This window comes from Botryllus schlosseri, chromosome 1 (assembly GCF_051294905.1).
Source record: "Botryllus schlosseri isolate E-star chromosome 1, Bs_hap1, whole genome shotgun sequence".
Taxonomy (NCBI): domain Eukaryota; kingdom Metazoa; phylum Chordata; class Ascidiacea; order Stolidobranchia; family Styelidae; genus Botryllus; species Botryllus schlosseri.
The window spans coordinates 2,715,081-2,740,908 of NC_137236.1; the positions used below are offsets into that span (position 1 = coordinate 2,715,081).

Below are 25,828 nucleotides of genomic sequence, written 5' to 3' on the forward strand. Positions count from 1 at the left end.
TCGCCGAAATATTCTATAAGTCACGCATCGATAATCATATTCCTGAACGTACAACATCTCACTTATTTAGTTATTCTCTGAATAAAACTATTAGCCATACTCCTTGAACATGCGAGATTACCGAAAGAGCGAATATATATATAATGAAGATCATATATATCAGAAGAAAACAAAACTATTCGACCTTAGAGCAACAACACGAATATACAACACCGGTGACATCCTCACGCAATAAAACGAAGGGAGAACATTGTTTTCTAATGGATACAACGAAGCTACCGCATGAGATCGGACAAAACCGGATAGGAATTCATCGTGATTGAATGTACCGACAAAGTCATCCTTTCTACGTATTTTAGTCATACCCGCGAGAGATAGAAAATTTGCATTATTAGGTTAACTACCGGATATAACGAAGCCTAATGCATGAGATGGGACAACACTGAGTATGAATTTATTCTGATTGAATATAACCACAAGACCATCCTACTACGTATTTTAGACATTCCCTCGACACTTGGAAAATCAGAACCTATTCGAGATGATCCCGGATGATCCTTTTACGGTTTTGTGTTTGCTGGGTTGGAACTAGTACTTAAAGATGCGACCAGAAACTGCTACAAATGAGGAAAATTATTATATTATGAATGCGAACCATTCGATATCAACAAACTGGGTTATAATAAGTGGGTTACCAAGACTTTAACTGGAAGCTGAGCCGTCAACACAATGACTTGGACTCGAGTGATAACGCCTTGACTCGGACTCCACCCTCTGATCGCTGACTTGGACTCGGTGGTGAGTTGAAAATTACTCGACTTGACTCGAGTCAAAACTATGAAAATGAGATTAACTAGTTACTCGAAGCCTTCGTGACTAGGTTACAACCCTGATTGTAGTTGTAATTTGATATTGTTAGCATAAAGTTATTTAATTAAAATGTAATGAAAACATGCAATAAAACAATTGTAATTAAAATTGAATTGAATTAATGTAATTGATCCGACTTTCGAGGTTGCCCTATATTAAAATTAATACACAGTGTACTAAATTGCGCGTAGCGCCAAGAAAAAAATTTCAGTAGCATAAATCTGTTATTATTGTTTATGTTTATTTGGAAAAGATTTTGAGCGTACTTCAGGCCATCAAAATTACGGACTTTGATGCATATATTAAAATTCCCTTCCAGACGCAACGTGAACAGTGAAATTCCGAACATGTCCCGTAAAATCCAGACGTATGGCAATCCTAATAACTTGAGAATTTCGGACAATCATCCGTGAGCGCATTTTTCCACAAGAGCAATGTTATTGTGATGCAACGATGCGTTCGGATAATACCCACACCACACTGCGATGATCTAAATCAGTGGTGTGGAAGAAAACGAATGTTGAGTAATATTGATAGGCCAAATTATTCCCACTCTCGTGGCAAAATGTGCGCACTGAGTTCGCAGGTTTATGTAAAATGTATCGCGAAGTAGTTCTTTATAGAAGGGAAAACGCAATGCAAAATAGTTATATACAGGTCACACGGAGATTAAAAAAATTACAAAATATGGGGTTCATATCTGTTTTCGCAGTGCTATGTCAGTTTTGAGTCAAACGGTCCCTGGCCCCCACAGAAACCTGAAACTGGATTCAATATTGATGAACTAAATTCCAACGTCACCGTTTCCAGTTAAATCTATCTTATTCCTCACAACGTATAGTCAGTGCTAACGCCAGATCAGGACTAAAACAATAAGGGAGCGTAGAAGCATACCAACTTATGACATCGTTAGGGCCACTGCTTCAGCGATTTATATATCTATTCAACTCGCAAATTATACTTTTGCCAAATCGATTGTTTGCGAATAAAAGCAAATAATGTAATAACATATTATTATGTACACCGGCTTCATGATTAAGTAGTACAGTGACAAAAAAGGACATTGGAATTTGAATTAACATTTTGGAATAATTTGACTGGCTCGGTCCACAAACGATTTCAAGGTTTGAATCCGGCCAGCTACCAAAGTTGAGTTTGACACCCCTGATCTAAATCCTACCCTGATATCGAGATAATTTTATTCAGACGTCAGCACTAAATAGGAAATATGTCTGAAGATGGAAAAACTAGTATTCGATGCACGATGCGATTTTAGTTGACCGATAGACTACTGCTTTTTTCACTATTAGTATACTGTTGGAAGTCACGCTAGTTTTGATCGATGACCTTGAACTCGCATGTTGATTATACGGTCCATGGACATGGCACTCACTCGGGCCAGACATGGGACTTACAATATACCTCCCGAGCGACAAATAAATTCCATGGTGTTTTGTGCCTAAACTCACGTGTATTCTTTTTTCCAGACATCCCGTAATTATCGACAAAAGCTCATAGTCGATGTTGCATTCGTACAACAGCAAGCTCTTCAGACTTTCACTCCTTGCTGCAAGTGATCCAACGATATGAGCCTCATCGCGACTCAATGAGATGCCAGCTGCATTGATATCGGAAATTTGTTTCATAAGATCGCCGTCTCCTGATTCATAGATTGCTGTATAGAGTTCCATGCGAGCGTGCTTGTCCTCATTCTCCTTGAGTTGCGAACGAATCGATCTGGCGAGCAATCGTTTTTTCGGCGACCGATTTGAAACTGTTAGACAAATAATGCACCTCACTATATGATATTACATTCGATTAAAGAGAAATAGCAGTTTGCACAGAGGCACAGCCAAGTGGTAGAATGGACGGCATATTTTCCCACAAATGTTTGACTCATACGCCTGTTTTCACAACTACACAATGATTCCTTGACGTATGTCATTGTAATAAAATATAGAACCTAAAGTCGCATCGCTAAAATTTTCAATTACCCGTCTTTTTGGCTGCTTACGCGACTTAATGTATGCAGACCGACGTAATATGAAACATTTCTGAATGGATTGATCTCCTACTGTATTGTGACAATAGTGCTACTGAGCATAAATTCAATATGCTCGTTGGATCCGTGCCCACCATACTGTCATGCATTTACGATTGATTTTTCTACGTTTAAATCCATCAAAATTATTTTGCAGCTTTGCAAAATAAATAAATTATTACACGCATCCTCAATAGGAAGAACAGCGATTTGAAGCCAGTTGGAAAATTTGCATTACATCACAATATATTATGTATACATATTGATCGCATATGTTTTCTCTCCCATGCACTAGATTTCAAATTTCCACCTGTTCAGCAAGATACTGCAGTCTGGCAATAGAGACTTGTTTATTTTTCACACTCATTAGAATATGTGTTGCATTCAAATATGTAGGAACGATCAAACTTTTAAGCATACTAGCGGCCATCCCGATTCTGTAACTACTTTGGTTCAATTCCATTTATCGAAAAGCCATAGAAGTAATGTTTAGCTCACTTTTCGAGACGGACATGTTCGAAGCACCGACATCGTCGCTGTGAGGCCATGAAAAATTTGAGCCTCTTTTTGATTTTGCACATATACCGGTATAACAAGACCAAGTCAAATATGACTAGCGATGCGCACAATGATTCGAGTATTGTAATCCGAATTGAGAAGGTCTAATCAAAGGGCACAAGAATTTTTAGGGTTCTTAAATTATATGCTTCTTTACACTGAAAGTTATACACTGTAAAAATAAAGGTGGATTTCGGGGTGGAATCAGGGTGGATATATTGTTTCCGCCTATGGTCGAGGGAGGGAGAATAGAATATACCTTCCGAAAGGTGATATCTTTCTTTCCACCCCTATTTGAGCGTGGATGATGAATCGACCTATGCGCGTGAGGTGCTTATACGGGATTGTTGTCGCGAAATTGAATGCATCTGCGCAAGGTGGCTGGTTAAACACACACATGAAGGCCGGAAGGACAGTGATATGGGATTGTGTTACATTCATATGTGATTTGTTACCCTCATACACAGAGACAGCGAGATAATACTTATAAGCCAACCGTGCAAATCAAGCACATAATCATCGAATGAAATCTCTCTCTCTCTCTTTATTGCGGGGAGCAGATATTTGTTCAATTTGAAAGTGTTGGAACCAACAATTATTCAATCGTCCGTTGATTGTACGCAGTACTAGTAGTTCGTCCGTTACTATAGATAACTATGACCTGCCGTTACCGTATAGTTCGAAGTTTGTTGTTGCCACTGTTACGGTGTGAGTTACATGGTCTGTGATTTTGACTGTTACATCAGAATAACACAGACGGCGAAAGAAATCGTCAGACTGATGCCTGCTTCTGATTGGTTGTTTAATTACTGAAAAGTTCGGGTGGTAAAAAATATGGCGGTGACAACATATAGTTGTCTTCGACAGATTTTGTAGTAAGAGAAGCGAGATTTTGTGAGTCCATCGAGTATGCGAGAGGGAAATAGTTGGCTTTGGATTATGGATTGGCTTTGTCATGCATGCATTATAAATGCTTTATCGTGTTGGTCATACTTGCCCAGCCTATCAAGTCTATCAGCTGTAAAATTGGATCGTGCAATCACATTGCCACGACATGCAACAGCTACAGAATGCATTTAAATTGACATCACATGACGGTGCAGGCTAGACGCCAGCCATTCATGAACATTTGCTAATCAATCTGTCTGTTTAGGTAGCCATGAAATTGTCAGTTAAGCTATCAAATTATTGTCGGCTGATTACTGTCGACGATGCTTCTGAGATAAGAAGTGGTGGTTTCGGAAATATACGAAGGTGAACTCCGTGAGCGTGACTTCAAAATCCAGTGTTATGACAGAAGATTTGGCCAGTATGTTGATCTGGAGAATGCGGATGTCGGAGATATTGACGTATTCAAAGTGGACATTGCAATATGTGAAGTAATTGTAAGTAAGCACACACTGCATTCACATCATTTACTTGAAAATTACCAAGTTTTTCCAATGCCGTTATTGTTCAAATGAGCTCTATAATTTATCATGCTGCTCAATGTTTCATCGCCAAGAAACGATCTGATATTGGTTCAGACGTTAACGCAACCACATATATCTGTGTTGCAGATCAATGTCTCCTTACTGATTTGCGGCCCGATTCATCTGTTTCTGTCCAATTGGATAGTAGTGCACGGTGAGTAAAAAATAATTGTTTTGTTTGATCAAAGTCACAAAAATTATGTTCCACTGAGTGATACAGACCTGGGCAACTAGGATTATCTCACTAAATTAGAGTGAAATGCCAGTAATCTAATTTTATTTTAATTTGTGAAATGCTTCCATGCTCAAATTCTAGTTCTAATCTAATTTGGAAAAAGCTCTGTAGCTCTAATTCTAATTCTAATCTAATTTGGAAAAAGCTGTGTAGATCTAATTCCAGTTCTAATCTAATTTGGAAAAAGCTGTGTAGCTCTAATTCTAATTCTAATCTAATTTGGAAAAAGCTGTGTAGCACTAATTCCAGTTCTAATCTAATTTGGAAAAAGCTGTGTAGCTCTAATCCTAATTCTAATCTAATTTGAATAATAAACTGTGTAGTTCTAATTCTAGTTCTAATCTAATTAGGAAAAACCTGTGTAGCGCTAATTCCAGTTCTAATCTAATTTGGAAAAAGCTGTGTAGCTCTAATTCTAATGTCATTTGGAAACTTGTGTAGCGGTAATTCTAATATAATTTGAATAATAAACTGTAGCTCTAATTCTAGTTCTAATCTAATTTGGAAAAAGCTGTGTAGCTATAATTCTAGTTCTAATCTAATTTGAATAAAGCTTTGTAGCTGTAATTCGAATCCTATTTGGAAAAACTTGTGCAGCTTTAATTCTTATTCGAAAAAGCTGAAAATTTTCTAGTTGTCCAAGTCTAGTCGTTACGTTTCTGATGTCGAACTCATCAAGCGTAGATTTCACTGGCAACCGTGGCCCGTGGGTATACATGCTTTGTAATACTGAATTCTGCAGTACGGTTTTTGTTTTGTAATGGTACCCCTGGTCTGCCCCTACCTGCTTTTGATTACGGAACATTGATAGTAGGCTACTCAAACATTCACTCTTGCTAGTGCGAGACAATACTGTTGTGTTTAAGAACTACAATTGGTCGTGTGTCGCAAGTCCAACAGCTTTCAAAAATGCTTCATGACGACTAAGTTTGGGTGCCACTGTACTGAATGTCCTATCAAGTTAATCAATCGGAGAGTCGCAACGGGTCATTGTTATGGCCATTGTATTGCGGTACCCGATTGTTCTGAGCAATGCCCATATTTCAGACTTGGAGGACAGATTCTAGGTGGATCAGTGGCTGATCATTATTTTAATTTATATTTTCGTAATCGGTGCAACAGTAGCTTTCGATAAAGACCAGATTCAGTAATTTCTGCGCTCGGGAAGATAGCTTTTGGATTGCCAGAAATCCTACAGTCGCTTACGCAAAACAATTCTCCACTCCAGCATCGGCGAAGCGGAACGAAGCTGCAAAATCGGTCGTTGCCGTTCCATGTTTAATTTCTATAGGTGCAACATTGATTAGGCTCAACGAAATGAGCATGATACATATTTTCCATTTTCTGGTGACGCGTCATGTGTTCACTTTTTGACTATAACCACAGCAAAGGCAAACTGTCAAAACGTCAACGTGCCTAAGTCAAAAGACGTAACCAGACGAGAAAACTATAATGATGAGTTGACGTAGGACGTAGGCTATCAATAAAGGACCTGTTGATCTGCCGCAACCTAAAATCTCATCTTGGGGCTTCTTCGATACATGCACTATATTAACTGGTGTTCCTCATGACCACTGATCAGCATCATTACCCGTAGCGGATTCTTATCGCTGACCTTTCTTTACCAAAACGGGCAGGATTCGCAAGTCCAACGCTAGTCACACCTTTCCGCCTTACCCCAAATATCACATCCCGTGTCTCGTAACCATAGTCATATCATATTCGTAACCGAATCGATTGGAGCCAGCGAACGCGGGTTATGGTGGTCATGGGGAACATTGCTTGATACTATATGGTGCGGTTATGGAAGAAGTGCTGATGTGTCCTGTGTGCATCAGGGCTCTGGCTATCCATTTGAATTGAAATACGTTCAGTATACGAAGACCCCTGCAGCATTCCACTATAAATCCCACTATAACGGTATATGATACCAACTTGTCACGTTTGTGATATAAACATTGTTCCAAACTGCCTGACATCAATATACAATGATCTAATCTGATTTGCCAAGCTATACATCAGAAGAACGGTCGTTATCCTTCAACAAACAGCACAACAGTCATCAGCACTGTTGACTTCAGCCTTCCCCCTAGCTGGCTTGGATATCTGTCTTAACAAAGCGCACGCTGGAGGGGAAATCCCCTCAAGTCACAGTTTTGAAACCGACTTCAGCCTGAGGGGTGTAGCTTAAGCCCGACGACGGGCCTAAGTCGACTATTTGAAACCCACCCTAAGTGTTGGAGGTTTGTCTAGGCTCCTCCTCGCCACTTCATCCGCTTAGCGTTGTCTTACAAAAAGCCTAGAAATGGAACATGCTATTAGTCGGCAGTTACGGGATAAAAATAAAGAATATTTTCTGGTGTAAATGACCATGACCATAGTAGTAGACAAACACCATGAATACCTCAAACAAACAAACAAATGGCATATTGCGTTGAGTGATCGTTCGGAACAATGAACGATCACAGCTACTATCCTGGACTCAAAGCCCAAGACTCAGGTGACAATTGAATCACTCCGATACTTAATATGTGACAAGACCACGCTCGCTTCTTCAGACGGATAATTCACACACAGCCTTGTGTTTAATCGAATTTTCTAATGTATTTATATTTTTTCACATGATTTTGCAAGTAGCTCGCAAGCGTCTTTCGTCGATAAGTACCTATTAAATGAATGTCGGCAATACAAGAAGTGATCGAACCGTTAGCGAAAATGACTGGCATCAACGTCAGTTCGTTGAAAGAGCTATGTATCATACTGCCAAAAAATAGAAAAATCTGACATAGTCAGGAAAAGTCTCAGTGCAAATATCACTGTAGTATAATTTTGTTTTGCGGGTTTTGTAATTCACAAATGACGAATACCGTTTTACTGCATTCTATCCGCCTTGAAATTGAATCAATAATGTTATCGGTAAACGTATTCAAGAGATAAATAAGATCCTTCTGCAGTGAATCAAACGAACGCATCGAAATAATTATAGGCTACTGCGGTAACATATGTTTCATAACTATCCGTTTTACGGCTTTCGAAGTCTTGAAAGTAGCGGGAATACGATCACGAAAAACTATATTCTCCTGTGAGTCTCACCTTCATGAAGATTATCCGGCGTTTCGTCGTAAATAATGCCGCACACAAATCTGCGAACGACCGACCATCGCTCTTTTTGCAAGTGTTTAGAGTTGAAGCTCATGAACTTTGTACTCGTCATTTCGGCTACAAAGCCCGCTGCAAGGAATTCCTGGAGACTTTGATGGCAGAAGAAGAAATTGAAATTGCCATCTAACAGATTGCAACTGAGGAGGTTATTTCCTGGAACCTTCATCATGATATCTTGAACTTCTTCTTTTGAAAGTTTAAACTTCTTCAAATCATTTTCAGAGAATGTCACTCTCCCCTCTTTCATGCCACGATATGCCATCGCTTTCAATTTATTGATAATCCCAGCAATAGCATCAGCCTTTCTAATGTTTCTCACACTACTTAGAGTGGATATAATTATTTTGTAGAGTCCTGTGACCGTTTCAGGAGGAGGCTCATTCGTATTCTTGGCCATGATAACTGCGGTTAAGACCAGAAAAACGGGAATGGAAACTAAATTGATCAGTCTTGGTGACATCGTTTCTATCCTCTCCCATGGGTCATCCCCATGCTGACGTAGCAGAAACACGAAAAGCTTCTTTGCATCATCTAGAGTTAGACCAGAAAGTGTCATGATGTTGGCAGGTCGAGCTTCCACTGGTAAATCCGAGACTTGGAATTCTCGGGAAGTGATGACGATCTTTGTATCACCGAGTAGATTACGTGAGAGGATATTGTACATGATCGTTGCTGCGTTGGCTGAAGTATAGTGATTTATTTTCTCGTCTCCATTGTTATTGATTTTCCACATGGCTTGATCCAAGCCGTCAAAAAATAAAACTGCTTTTGATTGATTTTGTAGCAACCACTGATATGCACGTTGCTCGTTGATTTCATCTGAAAAGAGGCCACCGAAGAGAAATTTTGATGGCTTGATGAATCCTATATCTTGCATGCCTTTTATTTCTATATACCGTATTAATTTATACTTGAGCTGAGACGGGCTTGCAATGGCGTCTGTATTCGTAAGTGAATGCCCTAAAGTTCTTCTTGCGATTCTGCGCACAAGAGTGGTTTTTCCAGATCCTGCGGATGCAACTATGGCGGTGATACAACTTTCCCCGTTGATAACTTGTTGCAAAACTTCATCTAGCTCGATGAATTTGTCGTCGTCAACTTTTTGTCGGAGGAATCCGAACTCCTTTCTGAATTGATTTTTCACAACCTCCTTCTTTTTCCAGAAGAATAATTTTCTTTTCATCGCAACTTCCATTCCGTGCACCTCTTCATAATTGCCTTTAAAATATTCTGACCTCTTCACCAGCCTCATCTGGGGATGAACCTGGAAATCTGGTTGGCTGAGATCCTCATCGGCGAAGTCTTCAAGAATTTTATCAGCCGTCGTTCTTGACGAATTTTCGTTGATTGAATGGATCAAATCTAAACACGAGTCTGGAAGATAATATTGTTTTTGTAGTTATATTTTACTAATACAATATTAATAACTGGTATCAATCAAATTCTATCGTTACACTGATTCCGAAAATACAATTAGTAACTGTGTCAGAGCACCAGAACCCCACCAAAATCGCCAAGGAAGGTGTCATTCGGCTTTATTACAGACAATTCCGTCGCAGAGAAACAATGGTCAGGTGAGGCACACACGAATCTGCCCCATGCACTATTAGCTAACAATTGGACAATCACAGCACAGTGAGACTATTGTGATTGTTCCATAGTGAAACGCACCATTGATTCCGGAATCCAATTAATTTCAAAACTACATGCATTGCAGTATAATTTATTAACTTGAAGGCTTTTCGTGTGCCCCTTATCAAGAGTTACCGCCAGAATAAGAAGCGTACAGAAAGAGAGTAAAACCATAACCAGATTGGAAAATATGACGTAACATTGCAATAATAAAAAGGATCGCCAAGTCAGCTGTACCGCTAGTCATAATAAAGGAACAAGAGAAAATCGAATACAATACACACATACGTTGCACAGACAATTAGCGGTATATATTAATGGAATATTTAAAGATTGTATAGAAACTCTCTCTCATTCTTATTGTGTCGTTAACTCTTGATAAGGGGCACAGGAAAAGTCTTTGAGTTAATAAATTCTACTGCCCTGCTGAATGTAGTTCTGAAAACACTATTCAAGTTCAGTTGAAGTTGAAAGACCAGATGCTATGATCCCGTGACCTGATAGTTGTTATGACACCCTGCACTGGAATGTATAAAGACTTCGACGTTCATTCAAGTCAACGTAGGCCTAATAAGGTAAATTATATGATTAGTTATAAATAATTTGCGTTTGTGGCCATGCAGTCTTCAGGTCTTCCCGTCAGGAATCGCGTAGTATGTAGCGAGATAGTTGAAGTACTTGAGTAGCCGAGCGCAAGTCAAGTCGATACCAAGATTGATTCAAGTCGAGTCGATTCACCAAAAATCCTTACTCGAGTCATTACAGTATCCTAGTTTCGGCCCTCGAGCGGCATCGTCGGCATTGTCGGCAATGGCGGCATTGGCGACATTGGTGACATAGCCGACATTGGCGACATTGGTAACATTGCCGACATTGGTGACATTGGCGACATTGACAAAATAGATAGACGTCGACATTGGCGACATTGGTGACATTGGTGACATGTACAAATCAAAGACACCCCTTCCAGTACTATACAACCAAAATTATTGAGTATACACGGATACAATCTTCTTGAATACCACTGAAAAGTAGTGGGATACCGTTACTGATTACCTCTGGTCTAGTCATTAGAGCGGTCGATAAAGATATATTGAACTTGTTAATTGGGAGATGAATCGAATAAGTTTGGAAACACTGATCTAGATAGGAAGAGCATAGCTAAAATACAGTATTGATGATCAATATGTTGTCAGTACTAAGCCCAGTAAAGATATGATGATTAGGGTACGAAGTAATATTCATAGCGTGATTTTGTTGAAGCTTTCTGTCATATTGATTGTCACTGGGTGATTTCATATCAAATCAACCATTCAGTGGTCACACAATCTTGAAGACCTATCAATTTTATATTGAATTCTTGCGATGGTTCCGGTCGTAAAACAGCTTAGCCAAATCACCTCATCTAAAGATAGAATAGAATAATCTCTGGAATCTGGCAATAAAATGAGCTCAAGGGTAGAATCTGCTTAGAACACGACTTTTAAAAAACAAGTCAACAACGTATAATTCAAATATTGTTAGTGTAATTCTGTCTACACAAATATTGGAAACGCTAGTTCCAAGAGGAACAAATCGACTACTTCTGACTACGATACACATTACTGTAACAACTCCAAATGTACCTTATATATTTACTGACATCTTATTTGCTAAGCATTCAGTGTGGATCAAGTGCAGAAAGCACCGTCATAGGGTGAACATGATACTTAATCCACATATTATAGGCTAGTGAGTTATTCACCGTATAGCCTTGGAATTCGGATACAAGTGAATCATGTATTTAAATAAGACGCAAGGTCGTCATAGCAAGAAAAAAAGATATCAAATTGAGAATATGACATTCTTGACGTGGGCGCGAAACAGGTGATCCCGGAACCAGTCGAAAACAAAATGTGTGACGTACGAAATTGACGTCGCTCAAGAATTTCACAACTAATGAATAATTACGTTATACAAAAACTAGGCGAATGTTTTATTGCTCTAGGCAAAATGCACGGTAAAATCATAATAAAACGACGCGTCAAGTGAATGTGAAGTATATTTAAATGGAAGATGCTCAGAAAATAAACAAATTATAAGTGGATCTTGACACACATCCCTCGTATCCGGACAAATGATGAACAGTGATCTTGCCGTGAATACAATAGGAATCGCCGCAAGGATAATATTGCGACAGTAGCGACAAGGATGTATATTGCATATGGTTAATACATGAGTTCGGTTGAAGTTAGAATGGACGACGCTGATTCAAGAAATTAATTTCTCAAGTCAATGTATCAGAACAGAAAATAATGCGGAGACGATGCGAACAACCGGGTGGGCGACGACTTAAAACAAGAGCGTTCTATCACGACATGGATGGCGACATCGCGAATCAACTCGACCAACATTATGTAGGCCAGATTAAAGTTGGAGGAAGTCTCCGATAACTATGCCGACGAGTGTGTGAGTTCAAGTAATAAACATAATAGTGTGCGCACCGCAGTCCTCAATTAAAACGTAACTTAACCATATTTCATGTTGATCGGAGTTTTAAAATAAGGAGTCCATGGTTCGATAAGGTATTGTAATCGAAAATACAGCGGGAAACAATGTACTAATTAGGAAGTCCAGAGAATAAATAAAATTGGGATCACACGGCAACGTTACTGAGAATTTGCATTAAATACTTAAAATGGTGGATTAATTACTCAATACTAGTCGATTATTATATTATCATCATTATTGAGGTAAGTAATTTCAAAAACCTCGTGAAAGGACATATATTGGTAACTGAAAATGTTAATTATTGCGATTTTGATACCACACAAAATAGTTTCTATAAATATTGGATATGTGCACATTGTATTTGACAAAAGATCGCGAAACTAACAGCTAACTTCAGATACGGTAAACGCGATTCGTAGGTGCGAAATACTAGATATTATTGAGATCATCGCCATAATTTCATATTGGCCGGATACCCCAGATTATAAAACGTGTTTAAAACAATTCAGTCAAGCTTTGCGCATATGGCACATAACCGCAGGTTATGAAATAGCGAATCCTAATTTCCTATCGCGGTCCTAGCTAGGAAGAAATGAATTCTGAAGTATACCTTTTTTCTATATTCTGTGTTGTTCAAATTGGATTTTATATAGCATGCCTTGCAGTTCCCAGTTATAACTACTTATTAATATATATCGGTGCATATACGAAATAAGTAGAAAATATACAAAAATATTTTATTATATATGCTTTTGGTGTGTCATGAAAATAAGTCATAAAAACAATAAAAAAATTAATATAGCTCGAAAACCCACGATAAAATGCAAAAAAAAAGATGTCGATTTTTATTAAAATTTTGCTGCGATATTAAAAAAACTGGTTTCAATTTTTGTTGATTTATCGACGAATTGCTTATGAGAATCATTTAATTAATGAAGTCTAGAACTAAAGATGAGCGAATGCTTTGTATGTAATGCCGTGAAAGTGAATATTACGAATGAATGAAGAAGGCCAATCGAAATTTTCTTGTGGTTGCCTTCTGTTCTCACGTCAAGCAAAGCACGATGATTTTGTCATAACAATATATCGCTTTCACAGGCTCCGTACTTCGGTCTGTCTTGACAATATTTTACTTTATGTTGAGAGAAAGCGACAGACCTGCCGAATAGCAAAATTATCCGGTTTTAAATATACATTAAATCCGCACGGAACAAGTTCAAACTAATCAGATATTTGGCCGTAGTCGTGTAATAATACCTCATGACCCCGCGTCACCCTGTGGTCAAAAACCAGTAATGAAGACGTAAGCGCCAGAAACACAAAAAAGGTTACTGAGTTGTATGATAATGAGTTATTGTAGCGGCACTGATAAACTCATTTATGTGTGTCTGAGGTTTATCGAAGTGACTATGGAGAGTTGAAATTTGTATACATGCATTTTAAGTCCAGCTAACTGGATTGACAAAAAAGGATGCCTTGATGTTTGAGGAACATGAACTCAAATACTATTTTACACAATACCGAAGAAACCATAAAGGCTTAGTGGTTGAAGAGTGTCAGAAGGTAAGTTTACAACGAAGGAGGCTCAGGCTACGATGCCGACTAGGAACTGATACAAGCCATTTCGGAAACAATATGTAGGCTATTATTCGTACAACTAGTTTACTAATATTGGTCCCATCGATAATAACCAAGTTATAAAAGTCACGACGGAATTGCCCTTACATTACGGTGTAGTGCGGTATTTCAGTTAAGAATCAAATTAATACCATGGAAACTTATTATTAATACAATGAATATGCATGCGATTTATTTTACTTATCAATAAAGGTCGAACATACAAGACACCTGTAGACGTACGAAATGATAAAGCCAATGCATATGAGGAATCACATAAACTCCATGGTTACGTGATATATGGCTTGATGGGGATTAATAGGTGATAGGTATAAGATTGGAATGTTAAATGCGGAAAGCCTCACCTATTTCACTTAATCTGTGGTAAAAATTATTGAAAAAAAAGTGCGAAGCCTGATAAGACCAAATTTCATCAAGTACGAAAATTGCATGTTTCCAAAGTCATTTTTAGTTTTGCAAAAATGTGATAAATATCAAAGATATTATATTATGATTGACGTGGTGTGACGACAATGGAAGTGGTGTGGTAGCTTTCCTTTCGAGATGATTCGGAAGATTACTGAAAGAATGTTGCTCAAACCGAAAGAATTGCAAACAAACTGGCCAATCTCGACATGATAGGTAAAGATGACGTTATCTGATGACAATAGATGTATTTGTGTATCTTTTTCGAAACTTGGAATGTTGATCACCAACAGCTATAATATATCGATATATATATACGACACGTCCTGATTCGAAATCTTATTTCAATCTCAGGGTGAGCGGCATAAAGCATAATCGATTTGAAATCAAAATATTTATTTGCTAAAGGCGAATGTGGAAGGCTAAGATATATGAAGAAAGTTTCGGAGCATAATTATATAATGATGAGGATATTACAATTGTCTCGAGTTGTCCAATGAAATGGGTAGCCTACATTACTTATTGCGGATCAGGGAGTACTTGTCTTGGATCTAGAGACCTTGATTCAAATTTGGTTCGAGTATGAGTACATAACTAATATTGTCCAAGGCTACATAAAACGATTTGATCTATTATAGTGAATATAGATACGTCGGACACTAATGTGAATAGGGTACCCAACCAAACATTGGAGACATGTTTGAAAATGAATTTTCCAAATGAATTAGATGTATGTTTGAATTTCAATCCAAGAGCTAGTCCTGGCTTGATTTTCAATTAAGGAAACATGTCCCGGGGTATCCAAAAATGTCATAAAATAAGTTAATAACTGTTTCTAGTGAATGATGCCTTATTATCAATAGTTTCTTTAAAGTACACTTATCTGTTTTACGAAACAGATTTGTCGAAAATTGAATGATGATACGAAGGGTTCACGCATTCGTCACGACGCTAAACTGTCAGTTTATGCTCGATCAGTATGATAGAAGTATCCGCAAGTTTACTATTATGTTATTGAACAAACTATGACATCATTTTATGTTTCGAAATATGTGCGCTTCGCAATGGGTAATTTGAACTTTTATCGCGTATAATATCCTTTGTTTAGAAATTTTGTTCGCAAATAACAGTTATAGTACGAATTCTAACGTATGTTGCATGCAACAGCTGCGCCAACACGGCAGGCTACGCTTTAATTAGTTCATGTTTAACTACATTTAGTAATACGTTGGCAAATCTATCGTCAGAAAAATGCGCCACTATTTTAAGTTTTCGTGTTTGCGAATCTTTTGCAAATTGATGGATTTTTAATTGTACGTATAATATGTTATATTGTATGGTATCCACATGAATTATGCACTCAGTTGTGGTGGTCAAAACACCACTGAAATGAACTATCAACACAAAGTACCGAAAGACATAGCCATTAACAGACTCGAGCACCAGAACTGAAAACTGACCATTGATGGGCATTGAATGAGTATCACACGTTAGGATATAAATGGTTGAAATTTGGGTGTCCGCCCATATGGCACTTAATCATATTGATTAAATCGGCCGCTTGCACCAGGAGCAAAGCATACAGAATGCAACATCGCGATAAATTGCGCCGGAATCGCTCAACAAAGCCGATGAACCGACGACGGAACGAATCAGAACAATATTTCGGAAGATATTGCATTGGAAGTCGCGGAACTCGAGACGAAACCATGTTTACTGTCGAACTTGCCTATACGAGGAGAAGCGAAAGTACTTGATAAATCTAAGAAGCGACATACGCGAATGTGGAATCGATGCCTCAACTGCAATTGCGAGTAATCAAAAATATATGGAAGGCTGAAAGACTCTGATCTGTGAGGTGACGATATGCAAATTAGTCAGAATGAACGCTGAGTGTTTTGAGAACAATAAGTAATCAATAGAGTTACGTGATCATGATTTGAAGGCAGAAATGTGGATGTGACAATTGACTTCCGGGTTATGAATATATTTGTAAATGTATGCCTCTATTGCTAGTTATGTGAGCAAGTATTGTTAATAATTGCTGCAGTTTTTGTATTGCTACGCCAAAATTGTCTCGGATGAGGACGAATGTCGTCATGTTTTAAAATAATCTTGTTGGCATTTCAACACATCGGCACCTGACATGCCCTCAGGCTAGTTAGTAGATGCGTCGGAAATGAAATAAAACGTTGGACTAAAACGAAAGTAATATGTACAGAGTAGAGTTATGTGATAGTAACCATTGGAAATAATTGGGGGAGGTAGAATAAAACAGATTACCCAAATTAGCTCCCTAAATAACAAAAGAACAAAACACTAATGTCATGTTAATTTTAAAATTTAGAACCTTTTTAGTCATGTTGTTAAGCATAATGAATTGTCATGTGTTAATTTTATTGCAGTATCGATTGTTTACCTATTATGCCTGGGGCCACATTACAAAAAATACATTTTTCCGATAGCGGTAAAGTGTTCTCTCGCTTGTCAATACCGCTTTGTCCGGTAACTGGTATTATAAAACAAAACACGGAGCACTATCGCCGCGGCGGTGCGCACATACGCAAAACGCGAGAGATATGTTTTGGAGATGGGCGATGGCTGAAATCATTGTGATGTCACCAAGTGCTTCAGTAGATTGACTTCGGAGACCGCCTTACAAACACTCACAGAGTTTTCATAATACGCCGGGATGTCGCAAATCACGAGAATACCCTGCATCAGGGCGAAAAGATTTTCATCGGAAGAACTTATGACCTTGGTGACGGCAGTTAAAATGGAGAAAAAATTCATTCTGGGCCCATTTTCTGCAGCCGTGGATTATCATTCCAAAAATCAAGCATGGCTGCGAGTCACAGCTAAGGTACCGGTAATGATAATTTCGCATAGCATTTGGCATTCTGACTGATCTCACACATCCATCGGCTTCCTTAAGGTGAATGCAGTCAACGTGTCAGGCACTATTAGAACTGTCGACAAAGTTATAAAGAGATGGGGCGACTTGAAATTGACGGCCAAGGCCAAGGTTTCGAGGCATCTCAAAGAGGCAAAGAAAACGGGAGGTGGAACCAACGAATCGCCGACTCCATCCCAAATAGATTTCACTACGATATCTGTGATCGGGATGGAGTCGGTAGTTGGAATCCCCGGTGTGGCGGACATTCCTTGGCTAGGTAATAATTCTTCTATTTTCATGACTGTGAGCAAAGACCTTCAGCTAATTTTTGGTGTTTCATCGTGCTCTTCATATTTCAGACTCAGTTCATCTAGCTATAGCAGATGTATCGGTTACATCTAATGACGAGACTGACCTCGACGCGAACCAGCTGCAGCCGTTTGAAACCTCACAAAAACAGAATGAGGGCCAAGGTAGCTTTATTTGTCCAATGTCCTGTCCACACTAGGCTTGATACCATAACTGTGTGTATTGCGCATATATAGCCATTTGTCTGAACGTGTAGTGTATAGATATAGCTAGGCATTAGCTGAGAATATGTCGTCCAACTATGATGGTTGTCCTTGAATTTACAGGCGCCGAGAAATCATTGCAATCTTGCGATGAAGGCTGCAGCAATACATCGTTGAACGAGTGTAACTCTGTCAATGCGACATATTCAGCCTCTCGAAGCGCGAGGATTAATCGACGCAAGAGGAAGCGAGAAGACACTGAAGAAATGGTGGAGATACAGCGTAGCATTAGAGATCTACTTGCTCAAATGGTGGAGAATCAACAAAAGTTCTTGGAGATCTTTAGCGAGCGTGTTGCTCTTTCGGCACCGTCGACATGAATTGCGCTACAGTTTATTCTATCTGTGATCGATGCAATTAGACGGACACATTCCATTTCTGTATGTGAAGCTTATTCTGTTAGGTAAGGATAGGTTCACTACGCCTACCGCGAACCGTCAACACCATTGACTTGCACGTAACGATAAAATAACGAAATGAATGGTGAGCAATAGAACGTTGCGAATGAGGTCGACTACTCGGTTCCCAGCATATTGGCGATTCTGTCGCGCAATGCGATTGCGGTGGCAGATGAAACCAAGATGATGCCATCTTGATCCTCTTCAGTTTCAATGACTGGGTTGCAATTTATCAGCGGCACGTTGTTTCTGCGGCAGATGTTGTGCAGAATAGCGCAGCACACAAAAATCTTACAAACTTTCGTCGGTGAGTAACATAGATGACCCCCCGTTGCATCGAGTATCCTCCATCTCTGCTTCAGTACTCCAAAAGCTCTGTTCAATGAATATATGTAGCCTACGTAAGGGTCTTTCTTTACATATGCTAATATAATAACTTACCTTTCCACTACCGATCGCGTTTTCTTGTGAACCGAGTTGAATTTTTCTTGGTTTGGGTTAGACGGTTTGGAGTAAGGGGTCAGAAGCCAATTTTTTAGTGGATAGCCACTATCACCAAGCAGCAATGACGGTGCAAACTCTCCAGACTCGAATCGATCATATAATGTTGATTGAGTGAGGATGAAAGAGTCGTGGGTCGCACCAGGCCATTTCGCACTGATGTCTAGAAATATTAAATCAGAGTCGCAGACTGCCTGTAACGAAAGTTAATAGGATTGATATTGTGACAGCATTGAAAAAACGCGGGCAATTTACCTGCACATTAACGGATTGGTATCCTTTTCTTCCGACATACAGATGCTCGTTTTGAGGAGGAGCAATGATCGCAATATGAGTGCCATCTATAGCACCGATTACGGTCGGGAAATCGGCTATGTCGTGAAACTTTTCCATAGAAGAACCGGCATTTTTTGGCATGTATATATATTCCGGTGCTTTCTCGCCGAGTGCATCCAAGAATTTGTCAAATATCACACTGACTGCTGGTTGAGAGGCATTGATATAATCCTTTGCGCAGTTTTGGAAACTGCCTGACGCAAGAAGCTTCACGCAAATCAATACGCGCTGAGCAGTGGTCAATGGATTCCCCTGTCGCGACTTTGGCTGTAACTTTGCTCTCAGTGTCCCGATCAACTGAAGAATTAGGTGGCGGGGTAGTCGATATTCGCCAATTAGCATATCATCTGCGAAGTCGTCCAACGGGTTGCGACGAGTTCGCATAACGACTTTTTGACGGTTTTGACGTTCCGCCACAAACATATATGCTGCCATTATGCCCACAACTCGCGAGATGACACCTATATCCAGCTTTCCGCGATCAATTATCTAGACGGTAACTTATTGGTGTAAAACGCGCGGATTTGAAGATTTGTGATACCAATGCCACTCAAAGTGACGCAAACAGACGCAAACTGTTACGTTTTCTCTCACTTTCTCACTCCTTTCGGTAAACCGATACCGCGCTGCCGAAGAGAGCTGTTGACGGCGTTTTGTAATACCATTTTTACGATTCTCTCGTTTTACGACGGATCTGGTCAATCCGCGCAGCGGTAACTTGATTTGTAATTCCCCCCCAGATATACTACACACATGCGCGTCATAATTGGCTACGCATATATTAAGCCAAGACCCTCTACACTAGCTGGAATAGACTTTCAATTTCGTGCTGAATAAGGACCTATGTTGCCTTTGGATCACAGCTTATACGAATATATAAAAAAGCTTAAGGGTGGAATGCACAGATGTCGATTGAAAAGTAATCACCGATTGCCTTAATCGGCGATAATTTAATCAGTGAGCAAGGTCACCTGGTGACTCTGTGGTACAGATACGGATTCGCCTGTGAGTTATCTTATCGCGGATTACTGACGCAAATCGACGCAAATGACGTACGTTAGCAATCAGCTGTTTTCGGTCGGTGGCGATATGAACTGTGTCGTCATAAGGGAGAGATGCGCTCTTCATAGATATGTATGTTTAGTTGATGTCATGTGCGTATAGCAGCTAACTAAACTGTTGATACTGCACAGTGTAAGGTTATGAACGCCAGAACAAACGTTTTGAGGTTATGAAAAGAGGTATTGTAGGAATAACGCACCAAAACCATCGTCTTATACCGGTATTGCTCGACCAGAAACTCTACCTCAAATTTCCTATATTGCAGGACATTTATCTCATTACTCAGGAATATCTAGAACTAGATAGATACTTTTCAGATATAATTGTATTTTCCGTTTATTGGTGCATTAGTCATGATAGTCGCTTCACCAATGTGAAGATATACAAATTGAGTTCATACACACACATTAGCATACGATTTTGATTTCTCCATACCAATGACAATTGGCTCTGCAGGAGTGTAGAAGTAAATTTCAGCCATTGCAAGGATCTAACTGTTGTGCAATGTGACGATGTTATCATATAATAAGTCATTTATGTTACAATTTAGCAATGCCAAGTTATCTGCTGTTACCCAGTTGAGTAATCTTGTTTGTTGACAGCCAGACCTCACTTCAGTTTATCAAGAATTTGGTCAACCATAAAATTCAATACAACCTGTTTTATAGAGAGCTACATTAATATAGTGCAATATCGACTGAAAATAACAATGGATCCATACCTCAATGTTCCTGCTACCCTCCAGATGTTAGAGAGCCTAGCAGAAGAGAGAGTGCCAAGAATATTGGTCAAAGACAGAGCAAATCAATTGGAATATACCATGGAGGTTAGCGTATAGATAACTAACCTACGGATAGATGGGCAATACGAGAGTCACGGTCGAGTGCATAGCATGAAACGGGAGCGTAATTGCTAATCCCATAGATGACGACCCGAGCGCTCAAATTAAATAAAGTTGATCTTATTTGAAAGCTACAGTCGCGCTGATTCTGATAATATACATTAAATTTTCATGCAGGCAATGGAACCACCCCGAAATAGCCTTCAAAATATGAAAATCGGCATTGTTCTAAAACAATTGCAACGGCGCAGCACAATGACCATTACAACGGTCCGTGCGTGGTTGCGATTGTTTAGAACAATGCCGATTTTCATATTTTGAAGGCTATTTCGGGGTGGTTCCATTGCCTTGATGAAAATTTAATGTATATTATCAGAATCAGCGCGACTGTAGCTTTCAAATAAGATCAACTTTATTTAATTTGAGCGCTCGGGTCGTCATCTATGGGATTAGCAATTACGCTCCCGTTTCATGCTATGAAGCGACAACAAATCTGCCGTTGTCTCATCACTCGACCGTGACTCTCGTGTTGCCCATCTATCCGTAGGTTAGTTATCTATAGTTAGCTACACCGATAACGTGACGGCACAACCGAGCACAACTTCAGCGCAGAGCAGACAGATTGTTCAAAATCACTTCTCTGGAATGTCTTGAGCATTTCATCTCGTGTTTGAACACCAATAACCACACATTCAATTCCTTGTCAATTATTTTTATTACGAGATCCAGTAGCCTATGCTGTAGTCAGAATTGGACAACTAGAAAATCAGCTTTTCAAAATTAGACTATAATGATAATTATTGCTGTATATTTTTCCAAATTAGGACACAGTAGTTATTTTTCAATTAAATTAGAATAGCGATTACTGAATATGTGAAAATTGAATCTGCACAGCTCGCTTAGTATTGTAGAGTTCTACTGTAGAATTTTCAGCAAAACCAGAAATTAGGTTAGAATTATACAGCCAACTAACTAGTTGTCCAAGTCTGGTTTTTGTGCTATTTCGATTCGTTGCTGTATTTTCTCAATTTTGCAGTTCTTTTTCCATTTCCAGTTTCTGGTACTTGACATGCATCTGTAATTCAAAATATTTCATTCTGATATCATGCTGCTCCTTAGCCATTTCCAGGACGCTCATTTCTGAACACCACATTTTGATCACCAACATTATAGTTAAAATATGATTTTTTTCATCAACACACCTGACTCTCTTTTTCGAGACAATTAGCGTTGAGCTTTTTGTGCTCTCTGTTTCATCTTGTATATCTGAATGTAGTAATGAATAAACAGTGGGTTGCATCACCATCATTGTATGCTAACACTTACCGGTCTGGTGTTCCATCCTGAAGTCTGTCGAGGGAATTGAAGGAAGCGTCACATCGCCATCAACAACGAAAAGGGCAGCAATTTCATTTGCTGCAAGAAAACTATGGTTAACAACAGTTTTATTGATTCAATAGAGTTCAAATTCAATAGAGCAATGTTAATGTCAATCAAAACAACCCGCAATGTTCCATTTAAGTATTCGTGTGGCTATGTTAGTACCAACACGATTCATATGGATTTCAAATTAGTACCTGAACTTACCATCGCTGTTGTGACATGAAGAACCAGCCTCTGTGTTCACATCCTCGTCGACGATGAAGGTGCAAACTGAATCTTCGGAATATACATCTGAATAAACATTTTATTTAAAAATTTTAGTTAGAAATACATTAGAAAAGTTACTTTCAAATTATTTTTTCACGGTTTATCTTAACCTCGCGGAACATAGGAAGGATGGATGACTAAAATATTGACTTGATTCGAGTTGGAATACGATGAATGGATTTGACTCGAGTCACTGCTTCAATATGACATACGGTATGAGAAATCCTGACTCGAAGTCAAATCTTCAAGTCAAGTTGCAAGCCTAACAATAATATGGCCAACGATACTGCTCAGGCACCTGCACAGTAGCAAAGCCAGACTAGACTGTTGCAAGTTAAAATTGGATGCAAGTTCCTCCGTCGTTGGTTGTAACATATTAAAAAAGTTTATGTCCAAAATGCACTCACCATTGTTCGTGTGACTATCGAATACGCAATCGTAGTCATACCGATGTTTCAAACATTCAATTTGAGATGGAATACGGTCTGAAAAGTAATAATAAATATACCAGTGCTATAAAAATCAATTGCAGATTGATCAAGGAGCTATTCACATAAGGACTTTGCTGAGCAGTGTTCCCCATGTGCAGTTTTCGTATAGCTGATGACGTGCAGCAGTCTCTGGATATGGTTAGTTTGTTGGGAATTACAAAAAGACTCATGATCATCAAAATTTGTCTATTCAGTTCAAAACGAGCGTTAAAACGTGAGTATGAAGCACGCAGCGAGTCACAATAAACACAGATGGAAACAATACATCTCCTAGTGCGAATTTTAAAGAATTGTCAGTAAAATTACCTATCGGAAACCTTTTCCAAGGAGTTCGTCAACTGGAGGTGGGCCAGTTTTGGCCCGTTCGACGCGTCGTGATGCATATAACTTTTTTGATTTTCGTTTCAAATTTTTCAATACATTCTGGATTTGGCCAGTTGAACGGCTGCACGCGCAGGACCAGTATTCATAGCTGCATATTTCTTTTCTGATTACATCTCAGGCCGCATCTTTTTGTTTTGCCATCAGTCTTTTTGTCTTCTTTGGTTTCAATTCTTCTATCCATTCAATTATTTTAAACTTTTCCTGTCGCAATTTTCCGTCCTCGTATTTTATTTCCAAAGTATACCATCGAATTCTGTACAGTGTACAGTACAGTCTGTAAAAAATGTCATACCGGTAATCATAGCATAAGGTACATCGGCTGTGGTAGGCCCACGCCCATAATATGCGGCAACAGTTGTAGTAGTGTCTGAGTACAATGTTTTCAGCTAACACCGCAACTGCACGTCAGAGCATCCAGTTAACACCATCTCAATACCAAATACTAGTGTACCTGTAGCCAGCCCAGACCGCAGTCAACGCGAAGCACACTGCCGATTAACTTTCTAGACACCTCGCTCGGCGGATAACATTTGGCCGATTAAAATTCACCGATTAGTGGCAGATCGCCATCTGTGCCACGGAAGCCAGCCGATTACTGACGTTTAATCGGCGATTAGGGATTAATCGACATCTGTGCAATCCACCCTAAGACACCAACACAAAGTAATAAATCAAAGGAAAACACCGGAACACAACGATAGAAATATAGTTGACCCTAATCTTCGAATGACAGTCCTTTTGTGGTCATCTATCGGCATATTGTTGGTATATGTTATATTGATGTATATTGGGCAGGAAAGGCCTCAGCATTTATATGTTGAAACATACCTTGGAGTATTAATCAAGTTGTAAATTGTGCTTGCTGGATGGGAATGTATAAATTCGTGTTATCATTTGAAGTGTGCTTCATGTGTATCATTTATAATCGAGTTTATCAGTAATTAGACCTGATCTAGCAGTGCAATTAAAATTGGAGTATTTGGTTGTATTAACTTAATATCACGTACGGAATACACATAATGAGTATTTAGTTAATTACTGGACCGTACAAGGTCGCTGTTGACTGCTGTCAGGCTTTGAAGTTGGACATCTGGTACATTCTACAGAAGAAGCAAACGAACCGAGAGTGAAATCCTTGCCCGAAGTTCATCAAAAGACTTGCAAACTGCTCAATCCATCATTGATTGATGTTCAGTACAGCTGTGAAAATTACTTCTTGAACCAAGGCATCTTTTTTTCATCTCTCTCATATTGGTGGCCAGTATCGGACTTCTGAAGTGCCAGTTTTTCTACATATATGCCGTGTTAAACGTCACAGTGGGGACCGATCTTGATTGTCTTAAAGGCGGTAATAATACTTGGTAATAACTACTTGGACGGTGTCAAAAACGCTGTTGCCGTCGATAGGAATAGTGTTCCAGTGTCCTATGCCTTCAAAATAAGAAAGAGAAAGCACTCCAAATGATGAAGCCGAATCCAATCAATACATTGGCTCATCAGTTTTCTTCGTCATGTGACTCTCAGCAAGCAAATGTTCTGTGCGAGAAACCTACATGCGAATTTTATTACGACAACAAACCAATGACGAGTGGTTCAACGGACGGACAGGAAATGCAGCAAAAGCAGTCCCAACTAACTGGACGTTATCTCGCGGTCGTCGATAATTCAGAACAGTGCCAATCCGGACCTTGGACTGAACACGAACTTGGCGACCATTGGCAATTGGAAGGAATCAATATGAAGTATTCATTGATCCGGAAGGACCGGGCCGCTATTTGCGATATCAGTATTCGTCAGGGATGGTCAGTGACGGATTATTCCCACCTTTAGGACCAGGCCTATATTCCAATATTAAGGTGGTAACATTGTAAATATCTTTACGAAATTTATTTATCTGTTTTCAAGGTCGTTTAAAATATGTTGACATCGCGGTAGAACTATGGTGTACAAGTGAAAAATTAAATAAATTGGAAAATAGTAGTTGCGTGCGAACTTTCTGGTAAAATTAATTTTATATGAAGATATAATCTCTGGAATTATTTTTCGAATAAATGTCACATCAATGAAAGAGAGTAGGCTACGTATTAGTGCGATAGGTTACTTAATATCAAGATATATTGTAGGTGATGTCGTGACCAATAAGCTAATGCTCGGAACTGATACGATAATCAAATTTAATCTCTTGAGGTGCTTT

At 39.1% G+C, this 25,828-nt stretch overlaps 3 protein-coding genes across 4 annotated transcripts in view; 1 reads left to right on the top strand and 2 right to left on the bottom strand.

Annotated features, from left to right (window-relative positions):
- LOC145435636 (uncharacterized) overlaps positions 1-25,828 on the bottom strand; it is a 163,519-nt gene that overhangs the window by 16,197 nt on the left and 121,494 nt on the right. The window lies entirely within an intron of this gene.
- Positions 14,348-18,346, top strand: LOC145438252 (uncharacterized). The gene is made up of 3 exons (XM_080315675.1): positions 14,348-17,366; positions 17,439-17,872; positions 18,035-18,346. Exons 1-2 carry the CDS (start codon positions 17,196-17,198, stop codon positions 17,799-17,801), a joined length of 534 nt encoding a protein of 177 aa, XP_080171801.1. The 5' UTR covers positions 14,348-17,195; the 3' UTR covers positions 17,802-17,872; positions 18,035-18,346.
- Positions 22,019-23,964, bottom strand: LOC145439846 (uncharacterized). Of its 2 annotated transcripts, XM_080317507.1 has the most exons (6): positions 23,746-23,963; positions 23,167-23,244; positions 22,697-22,783; positions 22,436-22,525; positions 22,312-22,375; positions 22,023-22,184 (listed from the first exon to the last, which is right to left on the bottom strand). In XM_080317507.1, exons 1-6 carry the CDS (start codon positions 23,813-23,815, stop codon positions 22,082-22,084), a joined length of 492 nt encoding a protein of 163 aa, XP_080173633.1. In that variant the 5' UTR covers positions 23,816-23,963; the 3' UTR covers positions 22,023-22,081. The 2 variants fall into 2 exon arrangements, with proteins under 2 accessions (XP_080173625.1, XP_080173633.1); XM_080317499.1 differs by having other exon boundaries at positions 22,019-22,375; positions 23,746-23,964.

Bases quoted from the DNA above. Each gene is read 5' to 3' on its own strand.
- LOC145438252 (XM_080315675.1), top strand. From the start codon at position 17,196: ATGTCGCAAATCACGAGAATACCCTGCATCAGGGCGAAAAGATTTTCA. The intron at 17,367-17,438 runs GTACCGGTAATG...GGCTTCCTTAAG, and splicing joins GGCTGCGAGTCACAGCTAAG to GTGAATGCAGTCAACGTGTC.
- LOC145439846 (XM_080317499.1), bottom strand. From the start codon at position 23,815: ATGGATAGAAGAATTGAAACCAAAGAAGACAAAAAGACTGATGGCAAA. The intron at 23,245-23,745 runs GTAATCAGAAAA...ATTACTTTTCAG, and splicing joins AAAAAGATGCGGCCTGAGAT to ACCGTATTCCATCTCAAATT. The intron at 22,526-22,696 runs GTAAGTTCAGGT...GTTTTCTTGCAG, and splicing joins TTCATGTCACAACAGCGATG to CAAATGAAATTGCTGCCCTT.